The 12,292-nt window shown below is 34.7% G+C and overlaps 2 protein-coding genes across 2 annotated transcripts; both read left to right on the forward strand.

The window, feature by feature from the left end:
* The first annotated feature begins 289 nt into the window (after positions 1-289).
* On the forward strand, positions 290-5,247 carry LOC124436676 (centromere protein T-like). The gene is made up of 9 exons (XM_046986645.1): positions 290-507; positions 578-743; positions 871-953; positions 1,682-1,796; positions 1,878-2,604; positions 3,362-3,412; positions 3,883-3,990; positions 4,086-4,190; positions 4,674-5,247. The coding sequence occupies exons 1-9, from the start codon at positions 382-384 to the stop codon at positions 4,801-4,803; spliced, it is 1,611 nt and encodes a 536-aa protein (XP_046842601.1). The 5' UTR covers positions 290-381; the 3' UTR covers positions 4,804-5,247.
* Positions 5,248-7,510: 2,263 nt separating this feature from the next.
* Positions 7,511-9,535, forward strand: LOC124437010. Its single transcript, XM_046987019.1, has 5 exons — positions 7,511-7,608; positions 7,939-8,021; positions 8,150-8,356; positions 8,928-9,101; positions 9,213-9,535. Exons 2-5 carry the CDS (start codon positions 7,953-7,955, stop codon positions 9,321-9,323), a joined length of 561 nt encoding a protein of 186 aa, XP_046842975.1. The 5' UTR covers positions 7,511-7,608; positions 7,939-7,952; the 3' UTR covers positions 9,324-9,535.
* The last annotated feature ends 2,757 nt before the right edge of the window (positions 9,536-12,292 follow it).

Below are 12,292 nucleotides of genomic sequence, written 5' to 3' on the forward strand. Positions count from 1 at the left end.
GTGACGCTTTACAAAAGATACGAGATGATTGTGGACATGCAATGGAGATAAGAAGTAAATTTAATATGTTGAGCAGCAAAATCTAGTGTTTCGTGTTAGGCAGTACACTGCTTGTGGTAAAATAACGTTGCACAGGTTGTAAGTTACTGCCAGTTGCAACCAAGATTTTTGCAAGTTGCAAACTTTCATCAAAGTGGAAGCACGTCCAACTTCGATCAATTTTTCCCAATGATTTTTCCATTTCTCGCGCGCGAAAAATTGAAATATTTTACATAATACAAAACATGATCTTTTGAATTTCATATGTAAACAACAAAAGACAAACAGAATCGAAGGAGAATTTCTTCTTTTCCTCAACCTCTTTTGATTTTATTTGTTCAAATGGCGGAGAGCGCGCGAAGGAGCCCAAGGCTAAGTCGAAACCAAAGCCCTCGACAAAATCAAAACAGTCCCAGACAAAGAGGTTTGCAATCTTCGAGTCTTGAACCAAAGTCCTCAAATCAAAACGTACGTATGTATCTATCTTCAAAAAAATGTCATATCGACTGTAAAATATTGAAAGATTTCTTTTCATCAGAGATCCAGTCAGCCTATTTCTTCAGGCAAAGTGTCAAGTTCCGTAAAGAGATCATCAACAAGCCTGTTAAGGAGTACCATCACAAAAAGACTAAGGATTGATGTGTCGTTAACACCAAGCGAAACCATGACACCTCGCTCAACAATACGCGCATTTTTAAAAGCAGGTTTGTGTGTGTTGAAAAGATTCAGCATTTATATATGCAGACAGTTGTAATACCCAGAGATACATGAATATTAGTCTGGCACAGACAGAAGTTATGCTAAGGTTGTTTTGCTGTTGTGATTTTACAGCTGACTCAAGAACACCTGAAAAAGAGCAGCTAGATCAATCTTCTCCACCAAAATCAAGAAAATTAATGATTAGTAATAAGCAGGTATTTTCTATTGATCATTAGTAAATCTTCCATTTACAGAATACCATTATAACTGGGCACAGTTTTGGAGAAGATTTACTAACACTTCATTGGCTGTCACTGATTTGAAATTCGCAAATAGCCTCAATGACTATTTAACTGAACTACAAATTCAACAATGAGAAGTTTTTGTATAAAATTTGCTTGCACGGTTGAGAAGGACTGAGGTTTCAACATCCTTATACTGGATGATACTCATCTTCACAGTCAAGGATGTCAAAAGTCATTAAAAACATCTACAGTCCTTCTCAGTTGTTGCCTGGCAAATCAACATCTACAAACATATAGCAATACTCCTGTGCTCAAACCATATGCACCATGAACTGAGGCAGGTTTGGGTGGCATGTATTTAAATCAAATGGCTACATTTCTTGCTTACTCATCCTTTAATGTCAAATTGACAGCAAATACTTTTTTCACAAGAAAGTATTGTTTTGCATTAAAGTCTTGTATACAGTAATAGGTTGCACAATTTTCGAAGTTTCAGAAAAAATTATCAACAAATTGCACATTGTTAATTCAAACTCTTTCGGCGGAAAGGAATTCACCTTGGCACACTTTGAACATTTGATTATCTGTATGTTCAAAATTTAATGTTAGTCCTATAGCCATCCTGCAATCTTTCCAGCCTGGATTTCAATCCAGCCTAGGTTTGTTATGATGCCAAACTTTTAAAACTGATAATTTAGGTTGAAAAGGTAATTGAGAAAGTAACAAGACGTAGATCACCTAGAAACAGCATTGGATTAACACATGGTGAATGTTTAACACCAAGGGAAGCCATGAGACGGTACCTCAGTGTTGGTTAGTGCTCACTCTTCTCAAGGATTTGCTTGAATTCAAACAGGAAAATGTTTTCTCAATAGTATCTTACTATCTTTTAAGCTGAGAAAGTTTCTGGAAGTGAACAGAATGAACCAGAAAGGGGATTTGGAGAAGAAACTCTGGACTTCAAAGAAACAAAGGAAAGCATGCAACAATCTATGGTTCAAAGTGGTGAAGATAAAAAATCTCTCGAGACTAATGATCGTTCATCTCATATCCTTAATACTAAAATTGAAAACAAGACTTCTCCAGGGGGAAATGTTAAAGTTGAAAATGTTCAACCTGAAGATGAGATTGGTGATGAACATGGAGACAGAAACACTGAAACAGAAGATGAAATTGGTGATACACATGGAGACAGAAACACTGAAACAGAAGATGAAACTGATGGCGAACATGGAGACAGAAACACTGAAACAGAAGATGAAACTGATGGCGAACACGGAGAGAAGTACATTGAAACACAAAATGAAATAACGAATAATTTGGAATACGTGAATGGGAATTTGGAAGATGTACCCATTGATTCTCAATTACCCTCTGATTCATGTTCCTCGCAAAATGAGAAAATTCCTTTCAAAGATCACCAACGGGAAGAATCAAGTCACGTGGATCTTTCACAGCGTAGAGGATCTTATAATGTGAACAGGAGTGGAAATTCTAAATTATTGGATTTCAGTAAACTCGAGACTCCCATTCTGTGTAATGTATCCATTGAAAAAGCAACACCAGTTGTACTTAGAAAACCTCACGTGATCCCCTCTCAACGCGAGAAAACTGAACCAAGGTTCACTTTAAATATTTTTAAATATGAATATCCCTTTTTAAATATGAATACCCCAGTCAACATCAACAAAAACAGTCCTTCTCAGGACTATACCAACCTGGACGATCAACATCTACAAACATGTAACGAATCTCCCGGGCTCAAACCATTCACTCATTGCAATTTATTTCTACTAAAAAAGCGATTTTAAGTTATTGGTAGATTACGTAATGAAGGCACATTTTATTACTAACAAAACTATTGTCGCGCTGAGAACTAAGGTCTAGTTTAGACGGCAAACCTTACAAGAACTTTACATGAACTAAATGCATTTAAGACCAACAAAAATGCAATGAACTCCGTCGTTATCTTTTGTTTGAAATGCATTTTGTTCATGTAAAGTTCATGTTCGACGTCTAAACTAGGCTTAAGTCTTGTGGAGATGGGTTGCAGACATAGATATTTATTATATAGAGACTTTTTAAATTGTTCTAGCTAAAAAGGTTGTCACATTTATCTTGCAATCATAGAACATTCTTATCTTCAAAAAATCGTAGCGTTTAATTTTGGCCTTTTATGAGATTTTAAATACAATAAAATGCCTTGCAAATGCAACTGATTACGCTATCCTCGGCCCAGGACTCCTCTTTTTACATGAGCGCGCGCCTATCATAAATTGGAATTTATATTGTAATGGTATTATGATGCTCTGAAAACGGTTATTGATTGGTTTGAAAATAATTTGTTTCGAGACTAATTTTGTTTGGGTTTTTTTCAGCCGTAAACTAACCAAAGCGAAATCGACGGGAAAAGAGAGCAGGAAGAAAAGGTTATTTGTTATGAACACAAGGATTTCACATTTCGTTTTATAAAATAAACACAATGAAACGCGTGCGCTGATTGGTGTAGAACTGTGTTTGCATTAGCCTGTCCAAAGCACATCTGAGCTCAACCAATCAAATTAATCAAAACAGTCAATCAGTCAATAAGAATTTGCAAATCGATCATGAATACATTTTAGAGGAAGAATTAAAATGTTCGTCTGTTTTGCATTATTGTTTTTTTTATAAAAGAAATAAAAGATGTTTTTCGTGTTTGCACTGACTCTCGAGCATGTGCAACACTCGATCTTCGGTCTCGAGTTTACACTAATTTACTCTCAAGTTCTCCCAAAGGTCTCCTCAGTTTGCATAAGCCCGTGCAAACACAGTAAACATCTTTTATTTCTTAAATAAAACTTGGTTTAAAACACTCATCATTTCTTTCTCGAACTAAATTTCTCTTTTATTTATTTCCCAGACAAACTTCTACCGTTCCAAAACTGCCTTCGACTTTGACCAGCGGGATCTTTCGCCATTTTTCCGCTCTCCGAGTATCAAAAGATGCCTTGGATAGCGTCCAGAATGCGTAAGTAGCTACAAACAAAGGTTCTGTGGAATATATTCGGTGTTGGAAAGCAGTTTGAATCGTTCAATGAAATTTCTTATCAATTTGATTTTCAGATCTGATGCATTTTTCAAACAACTTTCGACCGATTTGAAGACATATTCTGCTCACGCTGGTCGAAAGACGATCGATGAGAGTGATGTTGAGCTTCTGATGCGAAGGTAAGCTTCCTGATAATTCCGAGTTAACACAGAATAATGTATTGTGAAATAAATTGAAAAATCACATTTTTATTAAATGTACATCAACAGTGATCGCTTGATCAGAGGATATTTTGTGCCCTACAGTGCTCTTTTTGTCCATCGGTATCATTTTCCCGTGTAGCATTTACTTTTAACTTTTAAAGATAAACTTTTACAGATAACATTTAACTTTCAAAGGATTTATTTTCTTCTTAGACAAAATTTAGCAAATTTCAAAGGATTTATTTTCTTCGTAGACAAAATTCAGCAACTTTCAAAGGATTTATTTTCTTCTTAGACAAAATTTAGCAACTTTCAAAGGATTTATTTTCTTCTTAGACAAAATTTAGCAACTTTCAAAGGATTTATTTTCTTCTTAGACAAAATTTAGCAACTTTCAAAGGATTTATTTTCTTTTTAGACAAAATTTAGCAACTTTCAAAGGATTTATTTTCTTCTTAGACAAAATCTAGTGACATCAAGAGAGTCGTTCAATGGATTGATCGAGAAATACCTGCCGATGGAATATAGACAGGAAATATTACCTTGTGCGAAGTCTGGTAATAAAATCATACCGAAAATGAAACGTTGACAAAATATGAAAATAACAGACCGGTGTTTTTCATAAAATTACAACACGTCATTACTTTATGTAAGACAAGTCAGAGATAATAATGGACAGCGACTGCCCGACGAAAGACGTTATTAAAATAAACTTCTCTACTTTAACATCCCGCAATATGTTGCCAATAATCAGCACTTTGAAAAAGTTTCATGGTTTAGCTTGTATACATGTATATATATTTCCATTAGCTAACTATTGAAATTTTGCAAAGCGGGACATCTGCTGTAGTCTTCTCCTGTTCAATTGTGTTAACTATCGAATGAAAGATGAGCCGACTGAAAGACATTATCTAATGCAGGGAAACGTTCCTCTTTTAAGTTGCCAATTCGTTTGTAATTCTCCTTAATTAACCTTAATTGTAAGTACTTTGCTTTAAAAATTTTCACTTCGCTAAAATATTTAAAACCTGAAGCAGGATATAAGAAATAATCTCCTGATTGTTTTTTCGGTTTGTACATTTTCTGTAAAGAAGCATTTATAGATATCTGTGGTCTCTTCAGCGGCGAGAATTAAGATAACATTCGCTGTTGAAACAAAGCCAGTGAAGTATACAGTGAATTTCCTGGAGTATGTCTAACTGTCGCGGGTCGTGGGTATGATGTCGCGGGCTTAAAAAATCTATTTTCATAGGAAATATAGAAGTTTGAAAGAAGTTGATGCTGAATCTTCGTGAAGTCTTTATTTCTATGTAAGCGCACTTGAATGTGCTCTGGAAGTCAACGTTCTGTCAACCTTGAAATGTGTCATTAGCGCTTTGCTATGTTTATGATTTGTGTTTGACTCTCGGAAGAGAAAAGCATTGACAATTGCAAATATTCCAACGCATCGGAGAATGACATACTTATAGTTATACCGGGGAGCAGCAACTTTCCAGAGGTGGGAAAGCGTAAGTTCTCGTAATTTAAGTAGTTTGTGAATCCTATTATTAGAAGCTGCGATGTTGGATTAGCGGAAACAGTCAAATTAAAGGCGTTCAATCGATCAAATTATAAAGTGTACCTTTGACATAATTCCACGGTTGTCGCAAATCAAAGAAATGAGCTGTTAATGAAAAAGGAAGTGCTATTTGTTTGGAAGGGATTGCCGTTAAAGCTCTTATTCAATTGAAATTGTAAACACCCAGTTCAAAGATTATAAGATATGGCTTAATTATATGTAGAACTAGCACTTTCCCACGATTATAAATTTGCTTTTCTCTAGCAACTAAGTGCTTCATTACCATTAAAATAGTTGTATCCAAGTAAATCTTGAATTGTGGTTAGTGAAGCTTGGTATGAAAAGCTAATTGTATTTTCAATGGCATGGTGAAAAATGCGCAGTCTCTTCAAACGAAAGAATAGATACTTCTATAACACGGACTCCGCATTTTCTACTTTATGCTCTCATAGAGTAGAAAATGCTGAGTTCCACCTTGAACAACACTATTCTATTAAATTTAGTCGATGGCAAAAAAAATGACAGTCTTCTGTAAATCCTTTAATTTAACGATAAAAAAAAAACACTAGCATTAAGGTTGAATCGCTTGACGTAAATTTAAAAGCATTCGTACGTCATAAGTATAACTTACACTTTCCGACAATTGGAAAGTTGTTCTTTCCTATAAAACTATAAGTGATTTAATTTCCAATGCAAGCAAATTTTTACATTTGGCAACGCTATTCAATATCTTCTAAGTGTCAAGTTAACAACATATCTAGTTGTATAGGAGTAATTCCTTCAATTGTTGACGGTTGGTAAGTATAGGACCATTCACGATTTAAACATAAAGTACTTTAAATCCAACACATGTATAATTGGATAGGTATAACAAACATAAATCATAAATATCCAAAGCACCGGGTCTTATTTATTATTGATAGCAGAGAAGGTTAACTCAAAGAGCATGTTCTTGAGAATTCAACGTCAACTTCTTTCAATCTTTTCCAAGAGTTTTTTGTACACGTGACTTTACCCGCAACTTTTTACCCGCGATATTTTCGATCCAGCAACATTGACCGATCCATCTACTTATCCAGTTTTTCGTCTGTAATTTCTAAGAGATTCGAAATGATTTCAAATACGTTGATCCAGCTGTTGGTATAATGACCTAATTTAACTTAAACGTTTATACCCATAACACGCTGTTCTATAAGATCTTCCCATTTGTTTACAAAGGTTCAACCTCTTTCATTTCATCCATTTGAGCTTTTTTGAAGTCAAGCGATTTCTTGTTGAATTGGAGACGGTTTGGTCGGCTTTTATCTTTTCTCATTTCGGTTTCAACGTTTTTCCATCCATCATCAATTCCACTTCTTTATTATCGAATCCTTATTTCACAAGCAACGAATATTTTTGTATTCGTTTACGACAGGAAATCAGCTTTTAAAAACTAAATAATACTTTTGTCGAACAATTTGCATAACAAAAGTAAAAATTCACTTTAAACCGGCCCGTGTGAATGTCATTTTTGGAAAATTGAATGAAAAAATCGGGCGACAGAATTAAATGAAAAACTCGAATGTTGCTACAGTTCTACAACGCCAAACGCATCAAAAAAGTTAACTGCGTAATTTTGCCTTTAAGATTTTGTGATTTTTCTTTTTACTATCGTAACGCAGCTGGATTCCTTTAAAAAACGGTTCATCAATAATTCACAAGTCTCACCTTCAAAACTATACAACAAACACGCAATCAAACAGTCTAGCTGTCACGCGAGGCCATTAAACAACAGGTTGCATCAGGTCCACTGGATTTTTGCTTTACATTCGAAAATAAGTAGAGAAACTTATTCAGGTAAGTAAGTGTTGGCTACATCGCTAGATAGAAGTTCAACAGTGCTAGTTGAGTGCATCGTTGGTCATTTTGATGTTTCTATAGTTTTTCAATTCTCGTAATCAAAAGTCGTTTCTTTCTCGCCTTAGTAATAAATCCTGGAATGAGGACATTTATGCATTTTTAGCTACCTTCAGTTATACGTTGCAGCTTCAATAACGAAAAAATGACATTTGAAGTTCTCAAGAAAAAATACAACGATGCCAAATTGGATTCGGAATTCGATTGATGATTTTGACGTGTCAATCTTTGTACTAATTGCGACACTAATTTCTCTTCCTTTCATAATAGCATCATAGCCGAACATGGGGACGATACCAAAAGGCTCTACATACATCAAAACGGTTCCTTTTTTCTTGAAGATATCAGCATTTGTAAGTGAATTATTTTATTCAATGTTACGACCCCACCCTTCAATGACCATGCCACGTATACCATATTTTTATGCACCATTATTATATGCGTATGTATTAGCCTGATACGACTTTTCATTTATCTATAGATTGTGCTGTTGGTTGGCATCGGCACACTGGGGCGATTTTTGGACAAAGTAGATAAAGGTAACATTCTCGAATCTTATGGAGGAAAAGCTCGCTTAGAGTTTGGAATGTCTGCCCTTGTCGTCTCCTGGGTTGCTGTCATCGTAATGATCGTTGTTTTTGTTAGTGGATTGCATGAGAAAATTACTGCCATTAACTGGCCTTTGACGGTAAGTAATTAGAGTCTTAGCTAGCTCTATAATTTGGGAAGGCAACAACACACAACAGCCAAGCGACGAAGGGAGAAAAAAGCACTTGAAATAATTTGTGCAACAATGCAAATTAAGCAGAAAATAGAACACTTGAGCAAAAAATTCAGCATTAAAAGAAAAAAAATTTGCAACGACACAATGAGCAAGCTATAGTGAAGCAGAACCAGCCAATTTAATTGGTCTACATTGCTTTGGTTGTCTCTATGGGGGTCTGCGTTATTTACGTCATCGTTGCTGATTGGATCATTAAAAGAAAATACGCTAATATAATGTCATTGTAAATACTTTATGTAACTATGAGTAATGAATGTTTTATTCTGTTTATATTTTCACATCCAACGCGATTGCCTACATAACACCTTAATTTACTGAAATGCTTTAGAAACATGACCTACATTGAGTTGTTCTCTCAAAAGGTTTTTACTGTGACTAAATTTGTTTTGATCTTTCGCATCACCTTACTCCAATATTGGTCTTTTGACTATTTTTTGAAATGCAAAATTTTTGTAAATGCATGTCTAATTCATAGGTGCTCATCAACATGATATTATGGGCTGCAGTACTGCTGGTAGCCTGTGGTCTCTTGGCTTACACTGTTTACAAGTATGAAACTGAAAAGACATTATTTTTGTTCACATTTTGTGATACGCTGAAAAGGGCGAAAAATTTTGATGCAAACTGCAGCCATCTTTATGTCGCTACGGTTAGTCAGTCACGTGGTTATTTAGTCTCGTTCTTAAGTTTATTATGAATTACCTCAAATAAAAATTTTTTTGCGTTTTTCAATTTTACAATAACCATCTATGTTTTCTAGGCTTGCTGTTTCATTGCAGCCAAAATATTTGCAATTGATGCTAAGTTTAACTACAAGTTGTACAAGGACAACGCGTCTCCTGCTCCGGCACCTTCAACTCAAGGAAAATAAAGCTAATTATAATTTACTTTCTCCTGTGGTTGTACTAAAACTTTACTTTTGCCATTTTTTTATAGAAATATAGACTGCTTCACGTCATCATATATACACACTGACTATACAGTGTCGTTTAACATACTCAAAACTTTCTCCTTCATGTAACAGTAGATGTTTTAGTGCTTTTGTTGTTGGTTTTTTTTCATAAAATGTGCTCATTCTGATAATTTGGATTTGAATCGATAAATTTTCAGTTGTAAACACTACGATTCTATATCATTGTCGATTTTCTAAAATTAAAGGTCTTTTGATCTTCAATATTTAAAAAATAAAAAATGTTTACTGTGTTTGCGCCATGGTTTGTACAGGCAAATGCAAACACAGCTCTACACCAATCAGCGCACGCGTTTCATTGTATTTTATTTTATAATAAACATTAAAAGCCACGCAAGATGGCGCGCGCCGCGCGGTTTAGCTCGTTCCATTTTCACAAAGAGCATTCCGGAAATTCAAACTGGTGTTTTTGGGCGAAAGGAAAGCGCCCAATGTTTCTACTTTCAAATCATTGTCTACTGCCATGTCTCACCTTTATTGCTTGACTCTGTCATGTTCTCAGAAACTTTCCATGTATTCTTCCAGACATTTAAGTTGTGGTTCGGCCATTCTTTTTTAAATTCGTGCTTTTCTTTCGTTTGCTTCGTGTCCAAAAATTGTAACTTCCTTATTTAAATATTGACAGATTACACATCGTCACTCGATAACTATTTTTAAAGCAAAATGATAGTCAAAATTATTTTGATAAAAAATATTATTTTGCCTACCACTGCAATAAAAACTTTTCGCATCATTTCAATGCAATAAATATTTTTTTTTTATTGTATCTTTCGTTTCGTGCAAAAAATTGGTTTTAAACAACACATCAACAAAATCATTCATCAGGATAGTCGCATAATGGTAAGACTCGCAAAAACTTTCCGGACTATCTCTCTTGATTGAGCTTAAAAATCTTGCTGGATTTTGAGCGACTAGGATTTTGTCATAAAAACTTTCAAATAAAACCGCTTCGAAAGATTCACAACATCAAATGAAATATAAAAGGATGTATGCGACACCTTCTGGTAGTTTGATAAAAGTAAGTATCATATATTGCTGGTGATTTACTTGAATTAATGAACCTTCCTAAAGTAGCCTTTGACTTTCATCATTAGTATATCCGTCATTTTTCCGATCTCCGAGCATCAAAAGATGCCTTGAATAGCGTCCAAACATCGTATTATTCCGTAAAAGGTGTAGAATATTCAATAGTTGAAAGCTCGCCTGAATCTTTTAATTCTTGTTGTTCAAATCACCATGCCATGCTGGACGTTTTTTAACAAGGGATTTTTTTATTTACAATGCAAATGTATCCAAGATTGTGAAAATTCTTTTGTTCTTTCACTCCTAAGGGGATGGTGTAGTTATACAACAGCTTGATCAAATTTTTCAGTAACAACTTTTTACGGATTTCTAAATATGTATTCTGCTCACGCAGGTTGCCAAACGATCGTTGAGAAAGATTTTGAGCTTCTGAATTGAAGGTAAGCTGCAGAATACTGTGGCGTAGCCGTAGCTTGTCGATAATTCAGGGGGGGCGATATTAATTTATGCATGTTATTATCCGCAGAAAACCATTAATTTTAAAAGGACATAATACCACAAAATATGGAATATACTGAAGGGTCACTCGTGTCGGAGCCTTTGATGTTTTTGGCTTCAAGCATGTTGTGCCGCGCATATTGGCAGCTTTTTTTCCAGCAAGATATTTAGGGCTTTTCACTTGATTCCAACCACAGAAATGACACGACGTCATTTCTTTTATTGAAAAATTTTCGATTTCATTGGCAAAAAATGACGTCATGTATTTGCAGTGGTTGGAAACAGTGAAAAGCTTAAGTATCTTGCTGGAATGATGGCGGCCATAAGGACACGGCACACACTTGAGTGGCCCTTCTGTATAATTTTTATTGTGTGGTAATGCGGCAGAACTATTGCCCCCCCCATAATTTTTGAGCTGGCTACTATGCTGAGAGAAAAGGTGGTTTACGTGTTACGTCATGGCTTGATAATTTCCTGGAGGTTGGTTGCAATTCAAGAATTCTAAAACACTTATGAGTTATATAATTCTAACTGCGCATGATTATTGTTTTACTTCCGTTTGTGGTATAAAGTGAAAGGTTAAATTATCATTAACATCACCAAACCTACTGTTATGATATGCTCTCATATTCTTCCTATAGTTAGTAAATAATTAAGTCAAGTGTAACTAACTAAATGATTGTTTTAAGAGATACTTATGTGCATAATCACAATATTTTTTATAGTTCCTAATAGTTTTCCGTTGATTGTAAATTAACCATATTTAGTAAAGAAACTAAGAAATAGAAGAAACTTAACCATTGTACGATAGATCGTTGACCATAGACATTGACGTTGAACATTAAATGTGATCGTAATAGTTATCTGTGATATCTCTATTTGTTGGTGTAAGCCAATATATACTAAAAAAGGTAGATGGCTGCATCACAAAACCTAACACCTACTTGATTTGAGAATATTTTTTGGTTTTTAGTGATCTTTACTTCCATTTGTGGCATTTTCCCGTGCAATAAGATAACATTTAACGTTCAAAGTTTTTGCTCATATTTTGCTATATGATTGTAGGCTATAAATTAGCTACCTTGTCATAAAATCATACCGAAAACGAAACTTGAAACGTTGCCAACAAAATTTAAAAAACAAACAAGTCTTTGTCAGAAAATTGCTATTCTTCCTGTCAAATAAGTCAGAGATGGGGGATATAGATAGCCAGATTGAATTCAAAGATATTCAACAAAGACGCTTTTAAAATAAAGATTGTATTTTTATATGAATAATTTACCATTCGTTAAAGTAAATGGTTTGAACCCAGGAGTATCGTTAAATGTTTGTAGATGTAGATCGTCCAG

This window comes from Xenia sp. Carnegie-2017, unplaced genomic scaffold, assembly GCF_021976095.1.
Source record: "Xenia sp. Carnegie-2017 unplaced genomic scaffold, XeniaSp_v1 HiC_scaffold_16, whole genome shotgun sequence".
NCBI lineage: Eukaryota > Metazoa > Cnidaria > Anthozoa > Malacalcyonacea > Xeniidae > Xenia > Xenia sp. Carnegie-2017.

Excerpts from the sequence above, each read along its gene's own strand:
- LOC124436676 (XM_046986645.1), top strand. The coding sequence starts at position 382 with ATGGCGGAGAGCGCGCGAAGGAGCCCAAGGCTAAGTCGAAACCAAAGC. Across the intron at positions 508-577 it reads CAAAGTCCTCAAATCAAAAC|AGATCCAGTCAGCCTATTTC; the intron begins GTACGTATGTAT and ends TCTTTTCATCAG. Across the intron at positions 2,605-3,361 it reads CGCGAGAAAACTGAACCAAG|CCGTAAACTAACCAAAGCGA; the intron begins GTTCACTTTAAA and ends GGTTTTTTTCAG.
- LOC124437010 (XM_046987019.1), top strand. The coding sequence starts at position 7,953 with ATGGGGACGATACCAAAAGGCTCTACATACATCAAAACGGTTCCTTTT. Across the intron at positions 8,022-8,149 it reads TCTTGAAGATATCAGCATTT|ATTGTGCTGTTGGTTGGCAT; the intron begins GTAAGTGAATTA and ends ATTTATCTATAG. Across the intron at positions 8,357-8,927 it reads CCATTAACTGGCCTTTGACG|GTGCTCATCAACATGATATT; the intron begins GTAAGTAATTAG and ends TCTAATTCATAG.